This window comes from Doryrhamphus excisus, linkage group LG2 (assembly GCF_037039965.1).
Source record: "Doryrhamphus excisus strain RoL-2023G ecotype Guam linkage group LG2, RoL_Dexc_Guam_v1.1, whole genome shotgun sequence".
Taxonomy (NCBI): Eukaryota; Metazoa; Chordata; class Actinopteri; order Syngnathiformes; family Syngnathidae; genus Doryrhamphus; species Doryrhamphus excisus.
Window position 1 is genome coordinate 18,617,859 of NC_136358.1, and position 17,999 is coordinate 18,635,857.

The 17,999-nt window shown below is 41.7% G+C and overlaps 2 protein-coding genes across 2 annotated transcripts in view; both read left to right on the plus strand.

The window, feature by feature from the left end:
* Nucleotides 1-17,198, plus strand: part of col7a1l (collagen type VII alpha 1-like) — a 49,414-nt gene extending 32,216 nt beyond the window's left edge. Inside the window, exons 58-102 of the mRNA XM_078787235.1 lie at nucleotides 54-119; nucleotides 847-891; nucleotides 951-986; nucleotides 1,076-1,102; nucleotides 1,170-1,241; nucleotides 1,312-1,374; nucleotides 1,447-1,464; nucleotides 1,528-1,563; nucleotides 1,629-1,667; nucleotides 1,748-1,783; nucleotides 1,850-1,984; nucleotides 2,065-2,133; nucleotides 2,806-2,976; nucleotides 3,054-3,137; nucleotides 3,218-3,262; nucleotides 4,617-4,694; nucleotides 5,091-5,141; nucleotides 6,056-6,307; nucleotides 6,397-6,432; nucleotides 7,620-7,646; nucleotides 7,714-7,773; nucleotides 8,090-8,215; nucleotides 8,291-8,362; nucleotides 8,543-8,578; nucleotides 9,264-9,323; nucleotides 9,419-9,463; nucleotides 9,536-9,571; nucleotides 9,637-9,672; nucleotides 9,737-9,793; nucleotides 9,858-9,929; nucleotides 10,434-10,505; nucleotides 10,571-10,606; nucleotides 10,679-10,759; nucleotides 10,820-10,927; nucleotides 10,993-11,055; nucleotides 11,118-11,180; nucleotides 11,251-11,367; nucleotides 12,237-12,314; nucleotides 12,390-12,443; nucleotides 12,510-12,558; nucleotides 12,774-12,941; nucleotides 13,256-13,315; nucleotides 14,292-14,486; nucleotides 14,563-14,593; nucleotides 14,689-17,198. Of these exons, the coding sequence (XP_078643361.1) occupies nucleotides 54-119; nucleotides 847-891; nucleotides 951-986; nucleotides 1,076-1,102; nucleotides 1,170-1,241; nucleotides 1,312-1,374; nucleotides 1,447-1,464; nucleotides 1,528-1,563; nucleotides 1,629-1,667; nucleotides 1,748-1,783; nucleotides 1,850-1,984; nucleotides 2,065-2,133; nucleotides 2,806-2,976; nucleotides 3,054-3,137; nucleotides 3,218-3,262; nucleotides 4,617-4,694; nucleotides 5,091-5,141; nucleotides 6,056-6,307; nucleotides 6,397-6,432; nucleotides 7,620-7,646; nucleotides 7,714-7,773; nucleotides 8,090-8,215; nucleotides 8,291-8,362; nucleotides 8,543-8,578; nucleotides 9,264-9,323; nucleotides 9,419-9,463; nucleotides 9,536-9,571; nucleotides 9,637-9,672; nucleotides 9,737-9,793; nucleotides 9,858-9,929; nucleotides 10,434-10,505; nucleotides 10,571-10,606; nucleotides 10,679-10,759; nucleotides 10,820-10,927; nucleotides 10,993-11,055; nucleotides 11,118-11,180; nucleotides 11,251-11,367; nucleotides 12,237-12,314; nucleotides 12,390-12,443; nucleotides 12,510-12,558; nucleotides 12,774-12,941; nucleotides 13,256-13,315; nucleotides 14,292-14,486; nucleotides 14,563-14,582 (3,150 nt within the window). The 3' untranslated portion in view covers nucleotides 14,583-14,593; nucleotides 14,689-17,198. The remainder of the gene's footprint in view (nucleotides 1-53; nucleotides 120-846; nucleotides 892-950; nucleotides 987-1,075; nucleotides 1,103-1,169; nucleotides 1,242-1,311; nucleotides 1,375-1,446; nucleotides 1,465-1,527; nucleotides 1,564-1,628; nucleotides 1,668-1,747; nucleotides 1,784-1,849; nucleotides 1,985-2,064; nucleotides 2,134-2,805; nucleotides 2,977-3,053; nucleotides 3,138-3,217; nucleotides 3,263-4,616; nucleotides 4,695-5,090; nucleotides 5,142-6,055; nucleotides 6,308-6,396; nucleotides 6,433-7,619; nucleotides 7,647-7,713; nucleotides 7,774-8,089; nucleotides 8,216-8,290; nucleotides 8,363-8,542; nucleotides 8,579-9,263; nucleotides 9,324-9,418; nucleotides 9,464-9,535; nucleotides 9,572-9,636; nucleotides 9,673-9,736; nucleotides 9,794-9,857; nucleotides 9,930-10,433; nucleotides 10,506-10,570; nucleotides 10,607-10,678; nucleotides 10,760-10,819; nucleotides 10,928-10,992; nucleotides 11,056-11,117; nucleotides 11,181-11,250; nucleotides 11,368-12,236; nucleotides 12,315-12,389; nucleotides 12,444-12,509; nucleotides 12,559-12,773; nucleotides 12,942-13,255; nucleotides 13,316-14,291; nucleotides 14,487-14,562; nucleotides 14,594-14,688) is intronic.
* On the plus strand, nucleotides 17,197-17,661 carry ucn3l (urocortin 3, like). Its single transcript, XM_078789164.1, has one exon. The coding sequence runs from the start codon at nucleotides 17,197-17,199 to the stop codon at nucleotides 17,659-17,661; it is 465 nt and encodes a 154-aa protein (XP_078645290.1).
* The last annotated feature ends 338 nt before the right edge of the window (nucleotides 17,662-17,999 follow it).

Genomic DNA, 17,999 nt, shown 5'->3' on the forward strand with positions numbered 1-17,999 from the left:
TCAACAAGTTAGCACGTGGAATATGTTCTCGACCTTATCCTTGCTCTCAATAGAAAGGAGAACGAGGCGAGCAGGGTCGAATCGGGATTGCGGGAATGCCAGGATTACCAGGAACTCCGGTAAATGATTCCCAGAATATTTGTTCTCAATGTGGTCATGGTAATGACCATGCATCATGCATCACATTACAATTGAATGCATCCCATAATCCGTTCACAGTTCCACATGTCCAAAAGGAGTAGGAAGAAGCAAAGCTTATTAAATCCTACCCCTTCATCTGGTACTTTTACAATCAGTAACTGTTACATTTGTTCACTTCCTGCTTTCATAATATAATGTAAGTTTTTGTATGTATTTTAATGTAAATATTTATTATTAATATTAATATAGTGTATTATATTATTGCATGTTATCATAGTGTATAATATATTTATATATTAATATTAATTTAATTATTAATTTATATTTAATTATTAATTTATAATTATATTTGAATTTATTATTCATTTATTTTGTATTTTTTAATTTTAATTTTAATTTTTTTGTCACATACCGAAGTACAAGGTGATATGACCATCCAATGACATAATGGGTACCATAGTAAGTGTCAATATAGTTATATATATATATATATATATGTATATATAGCACATCATGACTGGTTGAAGACTCTTCATTCCTTGTATTTAGCAAACATCAAGGATGACATTTTTAATTGGTTATTTTTAGCCTTATGTATTATTTTAGCTGTTTGAAGATGAACTATATCAGCAAGTTGAAGTATTTGTCATTTTAGAAATACTTACGTGAGTGGCGTTCCCTGTGATTGACGTTGTTTCTTTCCAGGGAAGACCCGGCATCGATGGGAAGCGAGGACTGCTGGGAAAAGATGTGAGGAGCTTTAAAATCCTGTTTTTGTTTCCTGAATTGAATTTCCAATCATTTTTCAGGGCGAAAGAGGAATAAAAGGAGAGAAAGGCAAACAGGTCTCTCAAATGTATCACAATCTTCAGAGAATTTGGTGAAATTTGATGAAATTTGCACATTTTTGCCCATCATTTTTTCTCTATTCTAGGGTGATAAGGGGGACACCGGCTTAAACGTAAGTGCTGTTTTGGTTATTTAGCACAACAGAGTAAGAAGATTGAAGATGAAGTGTTGCCTGACAGGGAAAAGACGGCAGTAAAGGAGAGCCAGGAGCACCAGGGTTACCTGGGAAGCAGGTCCTCGTCACTGCGGAGGTAAACCATCACTTGAGGTCTTTTTTTCTGCTAGCATTGGATGCTGACGGCATTGTATGTCCATTCACAGGGCGCCACCATCGACGAAACCAGACAAGCCTTTCCCATCCCCATGGGTCCTCCAGGAGCTCCTGTGAGTAACACAACATGGCTTCCGCAGTGGGTGTCAGTAACCACGTGTTCCTTTTTGTTTCTCATTGTGTAGGGTTCTCCCGGAATTAAGGTAAGTGGGAAATGAGCTGATTATGAATTCCAGGAATTATGCTAATGTATGTTTTCACTGCAGGGGGATAAAGGAGACGTAGGCATGAAAGGAGAACAGGTGCCATAAGTCAAAATGAGTTGGATGTGCTCTATATTTATTCTCACTGTGTTGTCCTTCTGCAGGGTGATGCCGGAGCGCCCGGAAAATCACTTGAGATGAAGGTGAATTCCTTATTATTAATATTTTCTGTTGCTTTATTTGAAAAGTAACTAAACTGCATATTTTCTTTTCTTCTATTCAGGATCTTGAAGTGATGTTTGAAGCCTATGGCATCAAGGTGTGTTGACATGAACACCCACTCAAGTTGAAATTATTTGCCAAACGTCTATATTTTTCTCTCCAGCTGCCTTTGCTGAAGGCTTTGATGGAGACACTGCTACAGGGCGGCATAGAGGAGCTACTTCACGCATTGGGAAGCTTCAAGAAAAGCAAGACAACCGAAGAATCGCAAACGTCTAACATCATCAGCGAGTACACAGTGTGTAGCGTAAACTCAACAAAATGTGGGACTTTACATGCAAGTTGTTCAGGAATGTACTGGCTGCCTCATCTTGACAGAGTTCAATGAAGGCTGACCTTTCCAGTCGAGACGCCATTGAGGGGTTTGAATTGGACCAGCCTACAAAGGTGCTTGTAGTTTGCCGGGATGTACAGCTGCAGTCATGGGAGAAAGTTTAGAGAATGATTGGTTAGTCTGTAATTTCTAGCCTTTTGCCTGGGCAATCACTAACAGGATGTCAGCGGGTCCTTTTGTTACAGGGCTGAAATGCAGTGAAAAGGTTTTTGCAATTAATTACCATTCATTTAATCACTTTTCAAAACATTCTGGAATCCACTGTATGCAAAATGAAAAAAATGTCAACATTTTTTATTTAATCTAATAATAATTATTATTATTATTATTATTATTAAAAATAATTATTTAATATAATAATTATTATTATTATGAGAATAATTATTTAATATAATAATAAGCATTATTATTAAATAATAATTATTATTATTATTATATTTGTTATTATTATATTAAATAATTATTTTTTCATAATAATATGAATCATTATTATTATTATTATTAGATTTAATAATAAATAAATTATCTATAATAATAATACATTTTATTAATAATAATAATAATAATAATAATAATGACTATTATTATTATTAGTAGTAGTAGTATTATTATATTTAAAAAATCATATTTGTGTCATTCTGAAAACTTTTGCCCATGAGTGTAGATTGCATCATACTGGGAGCTTTAATACAATATTCATCTTCTCACATGCACTTATTGTGAAGGATTCCTGGAATGACACTGCAGAGGGTCCAACAATATTGACAATGGCGCCACTGAAAGAACAGATGGAGGAACTCGATGCAATGCTAAATGTGACCAAAGAGGAGACGACGGTGAATCAAACATCTTTACTCAACGCAAACTCAACTTTTAATTATACTACAAACCAGAAGGTACAGTCAATCCACGTGTTTGTTTTTTGCTTTTACATTTTCGCTTTTACATTTTAAGTGCAACCGTGTTTCCTCAGGGACCAGGAAATGTCACCCTTGCTCAAGTGAACCCTGGGAGGAAAAGCGCAGGACACAAGAGGCAGAACCGGGAACGGGGGAAGGTAAGTATCGGAACACGGATTTGCACAGAAGAAATCCTCCTTATTAACGCTGACTGTTATGTGTCACGGCTGTTAACCAGGGCAAAGGAAATAAAAGACGACATAAGAGGCAGAGACATCGCCTGGTAAATGTCCTTGAAGGGGACGTCACACTGAGCATGTCCCACTCACGCTGACTTTCACTAACACAGCTGCGTGTGCGTAGTAGCAGTTTTATTTGCTGCTTTACATTCCATATCATTTCAAATTGACTCTGGTTATTTACTTATTATTTTTCACACTTACAGTGGAACTCATTTTTTGTCAATACCTAATCCGTTCCACACACCCCAAAATATTCACATAATATAACAAAATACATTTCTAGAGAATACAGTGGCTATCGTCATTACAGTCATACCGTATGTGGTCACTAGGTGTCAGTATTGATGACACACTTACTTTGGATTCACAGTCTGTCATGACATAGTGAAAAAAACGTTCTCTTCACACTCCATGTGGAAGTGGTACCTTTCTGGTCTCTTACTTTGTCCTTCTTCCCCACTCAGTTTCAAACCCTTCCTTAAGTTTAGAAGAAATACATTGGAGGCGAACTCGTTAGCTTGCTATGCTTAAAGTGGCGGCAGTCTCATATGTCCCTGCAGAGATCCTCTAGTAAAGAGTGGCGCAAATAAAGCCATCTTATTTTTTCAGATTAGAGCTACAATATTGGGTAATAGGAGTATAAAGATGACTATAGGGGTGTTATTTTCTGTATACAGGGCTCTAATCATGTTTAAAAAAAACATGTATATTATTATAAATTATATATTTTTCATATTATTATTATTATATATAAAAATTTATAAAATTATTATATAAATAATTATATAAATTTATATGATTATATATATTATATAATTATATAATATATATAAATTATATTAAATTATATATAATTTTGCCACTCTTATTTTATATAATAAATAATACATGTTATATAATTATAATTTCATAAATATTTAGAAGGTTATAAACTACAAAAAAAATTATATTTTTTAATATTGAATCCTATTTCACGAAATTCACTTGAATCCATTGTAGAAGGTCTGATTCTAAGTGAACAGTGGTCTAGAAAGCCAAAAAATGTTCACACAAAACACATTTTTATAGTTTTACATTTATAGTTTGAACATGCGTAAAAGAATATGGAATGCATAAATACATATAAATGACACGTGAAAGGCATAAATGAAAATTTAAGGTGACTTTTACCTTCATCGACGACATGATTGTTGGCACAGACACAATGTGGCACCGCCGTCACATTATTTCTTGGATTCAGTCGTGTGGACAGGAGTTGTTGGAGTGCATGCGTTATCTGTCATTGAAATGTGCTCCCTGGCTGTCGCTTGGCATTGTTGTCTCCCCGGCAAATTGTGATCTATCAACATGATATCCCTAACTCATTTATCCCAATTTTATTCCCCTCATCTCCAGACAAGCGAGGAGCCGGAAAAGGAAGCAGAGGAGTTTCACGACAGTGAAGATTACGACCAGGAGGAGGAGGAGGAGGAGGTAGGTGACTCATTGGCGCGCCGTTGGAAACATCAAGTTGAAGATGACGCCTGATGATGCCGACGCCTTCTTGTTACCCGGCCTGTCAGACACTTTCTTTAATCACAATGTCGCTCTTTGAGAAGCGCTGTTAATTACACACCTACTTCTTCAATTATTACTTAGGGTCAAATCACTGAAAGGTATTTGCTTGGAAAAGGTCATCTGCTAGGAAAAAAAGTTGGAATACTACTCTTATCGTGTGCTTCCCGGACGGCACAACAGATGAGTTTGCTGATTCGGGCGTCTGCTCAATTTGAAATTAGGTCCTGTCACCTGCATGGATTCGGTGAAACTCATTTTTCTCATCGATAACAATATCAAATTGTTTATTTTCTCTTTTAATGTCACACTCAGGATGAGGCGTCACTGCCAACCCCGCCACTCAGCACACAGGAAGCAGACAAGGTGGACTCCTCATACTCCTTTTGTCTAACTTTGATACATTTTCACCAGTGCATCAACGTTAAAGCATGAATCTGAATATGTTTTATAGATGGCCTTAATGGGAATGAGCAGTCTAACTTGCGGACAATGCGTGTGAGATGTCACATTTTTGCAGTTATTTCTAAAAATAGCTTTTTACATAAACATACACACTCCTGACCCAAATTTTAATACATTACATTTTGCACTGTTGGATCCAAAGAAGGTTCGAATTTAAGCTTCAGAATGCAAAAATAAGAAGCCATTCATTCATTTTCTACCGCTATCCTCACGAGGGTGGCAGGGGTGCTGGAGTCTATCCCAGCTGTTTTCAAGCGAGAGGCGGGGTCCACCCTGGACTGGTGGCGAGCTAGCCAATCACAGAGCACATATAGACAAACAACCATTCCCACTCACATTCATACCTATGGACAATTTGGAGTCGCTAATTAACCTAGCATGTTTTTGGAATGTGGGAACCCACGCATGCACGGGGAGAACATGCCCGAGGGTGGAATCGAACCCTGGTCTCCTAGCTGTGAGGCCTGCGCGCTAAGATCAAGTGTAGTAATAAGAAGCCATTTTTGAGTAAAACATTTCTTGCAAACAAGCATTCGAGTGAAATAGGCTGTTCATCATTTGATCAAAAGTTAGCTCAGATAAACCCGAAACCCCACTGAAATATAAAAAAATGAATTAATAACCAAGAGCTGCACCATTCGTGTTAAATGGGTGTGTCGCTGGTGAAAATGTTCATATTCATATTTGTTGATATGTTTAAAATCTGTAAGAAATGTTAAAATCACCCCGTCAAATGGCAGCACCATCACCTGGACGAAGCTGACACTTGCCAGACAAGGAGATAACATACTTAAGTGACTTGTGCTGTGATTTAGACGGACTTAATCATTAACACAAGCGGAGGGAGGCGGCGGCGGCGGCACATTGAGTTGGAAGAACAGCGTCCGGTTGAGGATGGTTACCAAGAAGAGCACCCTCCGCCTGACGATGAAGAGTGGAGTGGCAACTGGGAGGAAGATGTAGACCGAGAGGAGGCCGAGATGACGAGGGAGGAGTGGGATAGGAGGCGGGGTGAGGAAGAACCCGGGCACCCTTACCCGTACCCCCCTGAGTATTTGTACCTCAAGGTGAGGCTGCACATCCTGTCATCCTGTCTTAGCAGTTTCAAATCACATTGACGTCTTACTCTTTTTTTTAATCTTTCCTGCAATGAAAGGGGCAGCCAGGGGAGGACGGTAAACAAGGTCCAAAGGTAAATCAACATCATTCTGCTGTTATAAATAATAACATCATAATAGAAGAGTCTTGAACCAGTCGTAATGTGCTATTTATATATCACTATATTGACAGTTATTATGGTACCCATTATGTCATTGTATGGTCATATCACCTCATACTTCGGTACGTGACAAAAAATTTAAAAAACAAATAATAATATTAGGAAAGCAGGAAGTGAACAAATGTAACTAACAAATGTAAGTTACTGATTTTAAAAGTACCAGATGGAGGGGTAGCTTTTAATAAGCTTTGCTTCTTCCTACTCTTTTTGGACATGTGGAACTGTGAACTGATTATGGGATGCATTCAATTGTAATCTGATGCATGTTCACATGAAATAAAACCATTACCATTACCATTACTTTGGCACGTAACAAAAATAAATAAATACAAATATAAAACAAAATAATAAATACAAATTAATAAAATACAGTAAAAAATACAAATTAATAAAATACATTAAAAAATAAAAAATAAAAATTAATAAAATACTTAAAAAAATAATATTAGGAAAGCAGGAAGTGAACAAATGTAACAGTTACTGATTGCAAAAGTACCAGATGGAGGGGTAGGATTTAATAAGCTTTGCTTCTTCCTACTCCTTTTGGACATGTGGAATTGTGAACTGATTGCATGTTCACATTAAATTCAACCAATACCATTACCGTATGCATAATCTGGATTCAATTTGGTTTGAAAACCCTGCAAACACACGATACAAATCCCATCCAAATCGGATTTGATTTAAACCAACTTTTTCAGTTGCTTAGTTTTCTTGTGAAATGATATTTTTAGAACGTTCCAGGGGCCAATAAAAAAACTCCATAAATGACTGTGCTTTGAACACCCCTGCTCTAAATTCAATCAGTAATAGTCATGCGTCATCTCGGGGACTGTAACACTTAAAAGCATCATTAATGCCGTCCCAAGGGCTTGGACCGGGAATGATAATTAAAAAGGAAAAAGAACCGGCCACTCCCTCTGCCCACATTACCCATGTTGCATCAGTGCTTGACATCACCGGCCTGCCTTTTGAAGCCTCCTTGGCTCGCCAGATTAAAGAAGCACAGCATGAATAATTCCCCTTGTTAAACAAGTTGTTTCCTCTTGTGATGTTTAAGGTGTTCTCCTGCCCTCTCACATGTGCTATTTTTTCTGCAGGGGGGCGTTGGAGAAAAGGGACAAAAGGTATACATCAAGTCATTACATTAAGAATACGTTTCAAGTGATAACCGTTTTAAATTGTTGTGTTCAGGGAGAGCCAGGCATCGGCCACCGAGGGCCTGAGGGCCAAGCTGGTCCGCCCGGCAACAAGGTGACACACCAATAAATGATGAAAACACAATCACTTTAAATTTGATTGACTTTGCTTCTCGTTACTACTTTAATTTGGGAAATTTAATTGGCCCGGTGACTCAGTGAAGGTTGCGTATGAGCGCATGAATCCATAAAGTTTAATTGGAAAGCAATTATTCCAAACCATCCATCGGACTGAATCACATCTTGTCTGCCTCTGAAAAAAAAATGTAATTCTGACAAGATAAGTTGTCAAATGTCTCATTAAATGTGTATATTTTTAAAGCAATTAAACAAATGAAATTATTTCCACTGACTTCCATGAAACCCCTTAGGGGGAACCGGGGGAGATGGGACCGCCTGGCGCTCAAGGCATCCAGGGCATCCTTGGTAGCCCCGGGATTCAGGGTCCCTCAGGCGTCAAGGGCCCGCCAGGGGATCCGGGGGAGCCAGGCAGAGAGGTATAGAGACGCAAAAAAACCTCTTCCAAGTTGCGCAAGCGATGCAAATGGGATGTTTGGTGTGTGGCATTGCAGGGCGAGCGAGGGAGACGGGGGAAAAACGGGACGCCGGGAGCATCTGGACTTGCGGGGGCAGCGGGACCTGACGTAGGCACACACATAAATAATACTGACATGTTTTTGCACTGTAGTACTGTATCTGTTTAACTGATGATTATTTAGGCTTTGTATATAGTATTTCTATATATATTTAGTATTCTATATATGATTATTTTTATATACTATATATGATTCGCTTGTAGATTTGATCATGGTTTTTTTTTACAGGGGCCTCCTGGTGTGCCTGGAATGAAAGGAGAAAAGGTACATCATAATAAAGCACATACAATATAAAATAATAACCTGGAATCGCTGGGTTCAAATTTCCGTTAAACATCACCGTGTGGCGTTTGGGTGTTCTCCCTGTGTGTGCGTCTCCGGGTACTCCGGCTTCCTCCCACATTCCAAAAACCTGTATAACGATCCTAAATTGTTCATAGGTATGAATGTGAGTGTGAATGGTTGTTTGTCTATATGTGCCCTGTGATTGGCTGGCTGGCCACCAGTCCAGGGTGGACCCCGCCTCTTGTCTGAAGACAGCTGGGATAGGCTCCAGCACCCCCCGCGATCCTTGTGAGGATAAGCGGTAGAAAATGGATTGATGGATTCATTCATACTTGGCTGCACGGTGGTCGAGTGGTTAGCGTGCAGACCTCACAGCGAGGAGAGCCGAGTTCAATCCCACACTCGGCCATCTTTGTGTGGAGTTTGCATGTTCTCCCCGTGGGTTTTCTCCAGGTACTCCGGTTTCCTCCCACATTCCAAAAACATGCTAGCTTAATTGGTGACTCCAAATTGTCCATAGGTATGGATGTGAGTGTGAATGGTTGTTTGTCTATATGTGCCCTGTGATTGGCTGGCCACCAGTCCAGGGTGTCTACAGTATGTATTAAAACATACTGCTCATAAATAGATAATAATAATCCGATATGACTTTTCCTCCTGAAAGGGTGACAGTGTTCCTGGAGAGCCAGGGCCTCAGGGTTTGTCTGGCTTCCCTGGAAAAAAGGTGATGGATACCAAATGATAGATGTCCAACAAGTTGTAGTTCATGTTGAAATGTTTAAATGTTTTCATTATGCTGACTCGTGGTTTCTATTTCAGGGTGACCCAGGCTCCCCGGGTGCGTCAGGTGCTCCAGGAACGATAGTGAGCATTTTGTTTTACACTTGAATTCAAAATGGTCGGCATGTCCTGTATCCATTCTTTGCTCTTTTTTAGGGTGTCAAGGGGGCGAGAGGCTACAAAGGTGTAAAGGTGAGATGTTGTGTTTCCGATGATTAGCCTTAGGAATAACCATATATATTTACGTCTAACTTTAGGGTGAACGTGGCTTGCCGGGAGTCAGAGGAGAACGGGTATGTTTGTTTTGGTCCGCTATAATCTTGTTTAGATGATAACTGTGTCATCCTTGTCTTGCAGGGTAGTACGCTTCAGGTTCAAGGACCTCGTGGATTTAAGGGTGCCAAAGGGGACGCGGTGAGAGATTGGAGTTCCTCCATCCGTTTGATAGATCTTGATTTAACCGCTGGCTTTGTTCCAGGGTGAGCGAGGCTCCCCGGGTTTTGATGGCGATAAAGGAGAGAAGGGCGAGGATGGGCCGCCTGGAGTCAAGGTACATGAAAAAAAAATTCCTTTTACTAGAATAAGGTTGAAGTATTAGCAGAATAAGGGCATAATATTAGTTTTTTGAATTTATTTTACAAGACCAAAGTTCATGAGGGAAAAACAATTAAATAATAAAAATAATTTAATTAATTAATTAAAACTACATTTAATTATTTAATATAATTATTTATTTATTTAAACAAAAATAATTATCAAAAAATAAATAAATGAAATAAAAAATATAATGAATCAAAATGAATATTGCAATAACATAGAAGAAATATATTATTTCCCAAAGTGTCATATTATGAGAACCAAAACAACAAATAATGTGGCAATTTTCAGTAAGGCTGAGTGTACATATTCCCACAGTATATGTATATATTACTTCTTAGCGTATCAGCATGGGGGGGGGTTACAAAAGGTAAATATAGTATGCAGCCTTGGATGGAAAACTACATTATGGAATGCATCATTTGTGTTTACATTGTCGTTGTTTCCTCTTTTCCAGGGCCTGAAGGGGGATGCGGGCATCAAGGGCATGATGGGACGTTTTGGACCTCGGGGACCAGTCGGCCAGAAGGTTTGTCAGCTTATGTTAATGAAGTCCATTTGGGATTTCTGTTCAATTGTGTTGCTTTTCTGCAGGGAGATCCAGGTGAACCAGGCATCAATGGGGCCATGGTAAAGACATACTGTACATGACTAAAACAGGCGCTTGCTATGATGTACATAAGATGATGATGTCATCTTCAGGGTGACAACGGAGCCGATGGAGTGAACGGCGGCAAAGGGGACAAAGGAGACACAGGGCTGCAAGGCCAGAGGGGCCAGCAGGTACTGTGAAGATCAAAATAGTCTCTTCCCCACCATGCTTCCATCATTACCTTTCCACAGGGGGATGCAGGAGGTGTAGGATCACCAGGAGATAAAGGTGTGAAAGGAGAGAAAGGATTCCGGGGAGTCCCGGGGCGCTTTGGGAATCCCGGCAGTGATGGTGAAAAGGTTTGTAGCTCATCTGTATTTGAATTTGGTCTCAATACCGAGTGACCAACGTCTCTGCTGAACAGGGGGATGGAGGGACACCTGGCACCCCCGGCATACCTGGCTTGAGTGGACTGCCTGGACGGAAGGTAGGCCAGATTTACACTCTTTTTTTTCACATTATGTATTACAAAATGTGCTGTTCCATCAGGGAGACAAAGGCAACGCTGGTATCAACGGCATTAATGGTGACCCGGGAGGAAAAGGAATAAAGGTGTGTACAATTTACACAAATTGTTCTGTTTTTGTGTTTATTTGTAGGTATGTTGTTTCTTCTTCTGCAGGGTGCCACCGGTTTCCCAGGCTTCCCAGGGTTCAAGGGCTCAGCCGGTAAACCAGGAAAGGACGGAAACCGAGGACCACCGGGGACCCCAGGCCTCCGTGGGGACACGGGACCCAAGGTACATGCTCTACTGTCTATGGAATTTATTTATTCATTCATTTTCTACCGCTTATTCTCGCGGGGGTGCTGGAGCCTATCCAAGCTGTGAGGTCTGTACGCTAACCACTCGACCGCCGTGCAGCCAAGTATGAACATCCATCAATCCATTTTCTACCGCTTATCCTCACAAGGATCGCGGGGGTGCTGGAGCCTATCCCAGCTGTCTTCAGACAAGAGGCGGGGTCCACCCTGGACTGGTGGCCAGCCAATCACAGGGCACATATAGACAAACAACCATTCACACTCACATTCATACCTATGGACAATTTGGAGTCGCTAATTAACCTAGCATGTTTTTGGAATGTGGGAGGAAACCGGAGTACGCGGAGAAAGCCCACGCATGCACAGGGAGAACATGCAAACTCCACACAGAGGTGGCCGAGGGTGGGATTGAACTCTGCTAGCTGTGAGGTCTGCGCGCTAACCACCCCACCGCCGTGCAGCCAGAAAAAAATCACATTTACGTATATATATTTTTTCTTATTATTAATTATTTGTATCAAAATGTCGAAACTTCACACAGAGACAACCGAGGGTAGAATCGAGCTCAGGTCTCCTAGCTGTGTGGCCTACACGCTAACCACTCAACCACCGTGGTGCCCACTGTCAAGCATAAAAATGGCAAAATGAATGGCTAAATGAAGAATTGTTCTACATTGGCCACTAGGTGTCAGTAATTGTTCCGTGACACAAACACCAGATGTGATGGCAGGCGTTTATTGCAGCTGTCAACGCGGTATCGATATTTCAGTACGCATTTGAACATCACTACTCGGCAGGGTCTAATAAGGATGATAATTGAGGGTGGGTGTCATGCTGTGTGTGCAGGGTGTGCGAGGCAGGAGAGGCAAAGTGAAGCCGTGTGAAAAAGGAGAGCCCGGGACGCCTGGGTTGAGAGGACAGAGTGTGAGAGTCTCTCCTGTTGATTGCCATCATGCCGATGTCCTTATTACAAGTGTGAGAGTGTGCGTGTCCTTGTAGGGAATGCTGGGATATGGAGGTGCAAAGGGGGAGAAGGGAGAGCCTGGCCTCTCAGTATGTACACACACACACACACACTGTAAGAGAACACACACACTGATTATGTTCCTCTGTGTGAAGGCTCATGAGGTGAAGAACATAGTCACTCAGGAGGTGGTGCACAAGTGTGGTAAGTGTGCACGTTCCATTCTTTCTTATTTGTGCCAGAACGTGCCCATGTGTGTGTGTGAACTCCTGTGGCATCAGCATGTGTGGGGGCCATCTGTTGTGTTCCATCAGAAGAACACGCACACACCACGGTGCCACACACACAGGAACACTAATGGCTTCCCAATGCAGCAGCAACCAGCGTGTTTAAAGTGTGTCTATGTGTCCATGTTGCAGGTTTAGACTACAAGTTCATGGTCCGGTCAGTGGATCCTGATGGAAGAACCGCAGACGGCGACCTTTCTTACGACCTCAATGAGGCTCACGTGGAAGAAGATGAAGACGACGGAGGCAAAGATGAGGGAAAGATGGAGGTTCAGGAAAGACTTTCGTACAACAGCACTGGTAATGACAGTACCGTAATGCAGCTACTAGAGGAGCAGTGGCATGTTCTCACCAGCATCAAAGTTGTGCAGTGGTCTGATGACGCTGCAAGAAGTGGCGGCGCATTTCACACAGCTCATTAGCAGCTGCAAAAAGTTCAATGTGTTGTGATGCAAGTCATGAAAGTCTGCTCTTTCCGACCAACTTTTTACAGCAAACTACACGCCATTGTTATTGTTATACAATTACTATTATATAATAAAGTAAAGTCACTATTTATTTACACAAGTTATTTTGTAGTCCCACTGGCATCAATCTCCATCGTCTCGTTTCAGATCCCGTGGAGGGCGGGGCCACCCGGACGAAAAGAAGAGTATTTGGATCGGGAGCCTCTGGTGAGTCTCCAAGACGACTGGCATTCTTCCTCTTCTTCTTCTTCGTGTTTATTCGCTCTCGTTTTCCCGTCATCTAAGAGTCATGAGTTTTCTTGAAATCAAGCAAAAAGGGAATGCATGAATGTTTGACAACGTGTGCTAGATTTGATGCAAGGAGGAGCTCAGACACGCTTGCATCACTCTGACATTGATTTTTGGTTATTATTGTTGTGTATACTGCATCCTACTGTATACTGCAAATTGGGGAAAAATATTATTTATATTGTCACACTACAGAAGTTCTGGGCCTGTGGAAAAACGTACATCGCCATGGTGACCAACAATGACCTAAAAGCTATTTGTACACTATTTGCCTTGGTTAACACGTTAAATCCCTGCTGTTTGTCGAAAGACATCCCTCTCAGTACCAGCCATTTTTGAAAAACAGGTAAAAGACATTTAAAGGCATCTTTGGAATCAGGCGTTCGGTTTGAAAAAAACACAACATAAAGAGTTAATGTCATGAATCCCTTCCAGAAGGTCCTCAAGCACTCAAACCAAAACGGACTCTAACCAAAGCACATTTTCCCATAGAAAATGTGCTGATAAAAATGTAAATCCCAGAAATTTTTCCCCGAAATCCGTTCCAGACAACCAAAAATGTTAGCACAAAATACATTTTATAGACAATTATTACGGTTTTACATGAAAAAAAATGATGCAAAAATAAAATTTGCTGGAAAAAAACACATATAACATCAATGAAAAAAATAACACAAAATAAACACATTCTGTGGCAACCACAATTTGCAAAAATGTAAAAAAAAATTGCCATTATTGAATATTAAATAACAAATTAATATATATTTTTAAAACATTTTTAAACTTTTGCGCTCTGCCTTAAAAGGCGGCAGCTGTACCATTACACCACCACACTACAAACAGTACACAGTGTCCTTCTTGGTGAAGTCATTCATACTTCCACATCTTTTTCCAGGGTCGGAGCGCTGCCTGGAAGCCATGTCGGAAGGCACCTGCTCAGACTACGCCCTCCTCTGGTACTTCCACGCCGACTCGGGCGAGTGCCGTCCCTTCGTGTACGGCGGCTGCGGCGGAAACCGTAACCGCTTCCTCTCCAGGCTGGACTGCCACAACTGGTGCGTGGAGGACAGAAGGAGGCGGGGGGGAGAAGGTAAGTTAATAGCGCCGCAACACAAGCAAAAACATGGCCGCCGACGTTCATAATGAGTGTCATTACATTTTCACAGACGGCAGCGCCCGGACATGAGGCAGGCCACTGTACAGGATTTCTTATTTATACGTCTCTCGATGCTGCGAGTCATTAAAAGTGTCCACTTAGTCACCGCCTTTCTTCTTCTCCTGTCTTTTGGCAGCGACAACGACACATATGCTCCTCCAGTGGCGTCTCACTGCGGTGGATTTCCCCGCCCCAGTTTATCATTATTTACATTTTCTTTTTTTTACATGTTTATGCCAGTCACGATTCTGCAGCGTAACATTCTGCCACATGCTAAGAGGACACCTCACGCACCCCCACCCTGTCCCAAACTAAAACATGCTAATGTGCGTCATCTTTGAAAATAACTGTGAGTCACGTCCCGCCGAATACAGCATCTTTTCTAACCGAGTCTGTCCGTATTGTTCCATGAACGTTACATAAAGAGTAGAAAGATGGACATTCATCTCGCCATTCAACACAGCAACATGTGATTATCACATTCTAAAGTGGAAGCGTCACTGGGGAACTAGAAATAACGTGCAAATGTTCCCTTATTAAAGTTGAAGAAGACCAAGTCGTTCCCCCCTCGGAGAAATCAGCGGCAGTGTGGGAGGACAAGTGTCGCAGAGGCCCATTACGCCCGTCGCAGCGTCCTTATTAACCCGACCGCGCTCGTTAGTGCTCGACCCTCACGTCCTTTGATCAGCATCGCTCGGAGAGGAAATCTTTAGCATTGAAGTAACTTTTATGCCTTATTACTGCTTTCATAACGCGTCACCTTACAGGTAGACACTTCTTTAACACCCGGCTGGTTAAACAGCCTGGCCTGCTAAGAACAAATCACAGTCCTTACTATTATTCCATAATAAGTTATCACTTATATTTATTTACCCCCCAAAAAAACCCAAAAATGCCATATCCAATCCCCATGTTGCTCACAGCCACCAGAGGGCACACTTGGACAACATATATACTATCCACAGCCACTAGGGGGCGTATTTGAATGATGCCTACAGCAGGGGTGTGACTATCATTATTGGCCCCCAGCACTTTGTTGCACGGCGGTCGAGTGGTTAGCACGCAAACCTCACAGCTAGGAGAGTTCAATCCCAACCTCGGCCATCTCCCCATGCATGCGTGGGTTTTCTCAGGGTACTCCGGTTTCCTCCCACATTCCAAAAACATGCTAGGTTAATTAGCGGCTCCAAATTGTCCATAGGTATGAATGTGAGTGTGAATGGTTGTTTGTCTATTTGTGCCCTGTGATTGGCTGGCTAGCCATCAGTCCAGGGTGGACCCCGCCTCTCGCCCCAAGACAGCTGGGATAGGCTCCAGCACCCTCTGCGACCCTCGTGAGGATAAGCGGTAGAAAATGAAAAAACCCCAAAAAACATATCCAATACCCATGTTGCTCACGGCCACCAGAGGGCACACTTGGACAACATATCTACTACCCACAGCCACTAGGGGGCGTATTTGAATGACTATCATTATTGGCCCTTAGGACTTTGTTGCGCTTTATCAAGAAAAAAAGCAGACATTTTGATACAAATAATGAATAATTTAAATTAAAAATATTTACGTAGATGTGATTTTTTTTAATGGTGGTAAAATTTGGACACACCTGGTCTATAGTATGCATTTCACAGCCACCAGGTGGTGCACTTTGACGACATCTATAAAACTGACAGCCACTACAGGGCACAGTTTGACGGAATCTATGCTACTCACAGCCACTAGAGGGAGCGCTGACAGCGTCTATGCCACTTAGGGCCGCTAATGGCTAATTTCCTTGAATGGATACACCTCGCCGCCACAAAGGGGCACTTTTAGTTATTTTCTACTTATAGCCACTAGGCGGCACATTGCTGTGTAGGGTCATCAGTTTTTAATTTTTAGTTTCTTGCGCTTCAATAAGATAGATAGTAACGACTTTTATCATTCAAAACAAATATTTTGTTATGCATTTCTTTTTGTTGCTGTCCATGGTGCTGATAGCTTTAATTCCTTGAAGATTTTGACCATGTTAAGTGTCCGTTGATGGGCTGTGACCACACGAAGGCGTGGCATCCCATAAAGGAGCATGGTTGAAAGGCAATAAAATATAACACAATGTGAGATGGGGATGACGTCACCAGCGCACATTGATGGCTGCTACTAAATGAAGGCTGCAGGAAATGAAGGCACAAAAACACGCTGCTGCTCACCCTGCCCGCACACACACACACACACCTCGTGCTGGGGGATTTATTTCACTTTCTTTCTTTTCACGCCATATTCTTCTGCTCCGGGACTCCTGTGGTAAGTCCATGCTTTCATATTTCTTAACTTTTTGGAGATTGAAAAGTGTTAGGGAATTTGTTTTTGATTCAATTTTTTCTCCTCAAAAGTGCATTTTATTTATTAACATATTCTATACAAAATTAGATTCATTGACTTTACCATAGAGAGGTGTTCATTGACTAATCTTTATTCTTATGGTTGTTGATTTCATTGAAAATACAATAATAATGATACAATTATTACACCATAATACATTATGGATACATTAGAATGATTTTTGTATTGACAGTTTTGACAAAATGTGCAGGTGTATCTAATAAAGTGTCCTATACTTGTGTACTTGTCCCTTCTGCAGAGGACACACACACACACACACACGATGCTGTCGTCCCTCAAAACCCTGCTGCTGCTGTCCGTCGTATGTACGCCCTCCTCCGGCCTCTGTCTCCGCCTGTCCAACGGACGCCCCTCCCTCCTCTGTGACCACCAGATGGCCGTCGGTTTCCGGGGTGGCGACGACGACGTGACCGGCTACTCCCTCGAGGACGCCTGGGGGTCCCTCCTGCAACCGGCGGAGTACCTCTATTCTTCATCTTCCGAGTCTGAAAGTCGAGAGAAAAGGACTTACAACCCGGTGAAGTCGCGGTTCCAAAGCCGGGCAAAGCTCCGGGGCCCTCTGCCCCGCAACAGCCTCAAGGGGGCGCGGAGGAGCCGGCTGACTCTGTCCCTGGACGTGCCCACCAACATCATGAACGTCCTCTTCGACGTGGCCAAAGCCCACAACCTGCGTGCCAAGGCGGCAGAGAACGCCCGCTTACTGGCTCAGATCGGGCGGAGGAAGTGACGCAGTGTGAAAGTTTTTTTTTTTCTTTAAAGGAACTTTATGTGTGTCAACAATGACTTGTTGATCTTTTACAGCTGTCGGAAGGTCAAAGGTAACAGCGCCATTATGCACGCCCTTCCTGTGTTCATGAAAATGTCATTTTATGTTTGTAAAACTATTCTTCAAATGTATTCTATAATTCAATCATTGTACTGTACGTACAATTATATATTGTAAATTGTTATTAGTTATTGTAAGTTTGAGTCTGCGTCTTTCTTCTTTCAGGCCAACATTATTTTCCAAAAAAAAAACTTTGTGGAATAGCTTTTTAACATTTCATTTCCAACCGATTTCATCTT

Bases quoted from the DNA above. Each gene is read 5' to 3' on its own strand.
- ucn3l (XM_078789164.1), top strand. From the start codon at position 17,197: ATGCTGTCGTCCCTCAAAACCCTGCTGCTGCTGTCCGTCGTATGTACG.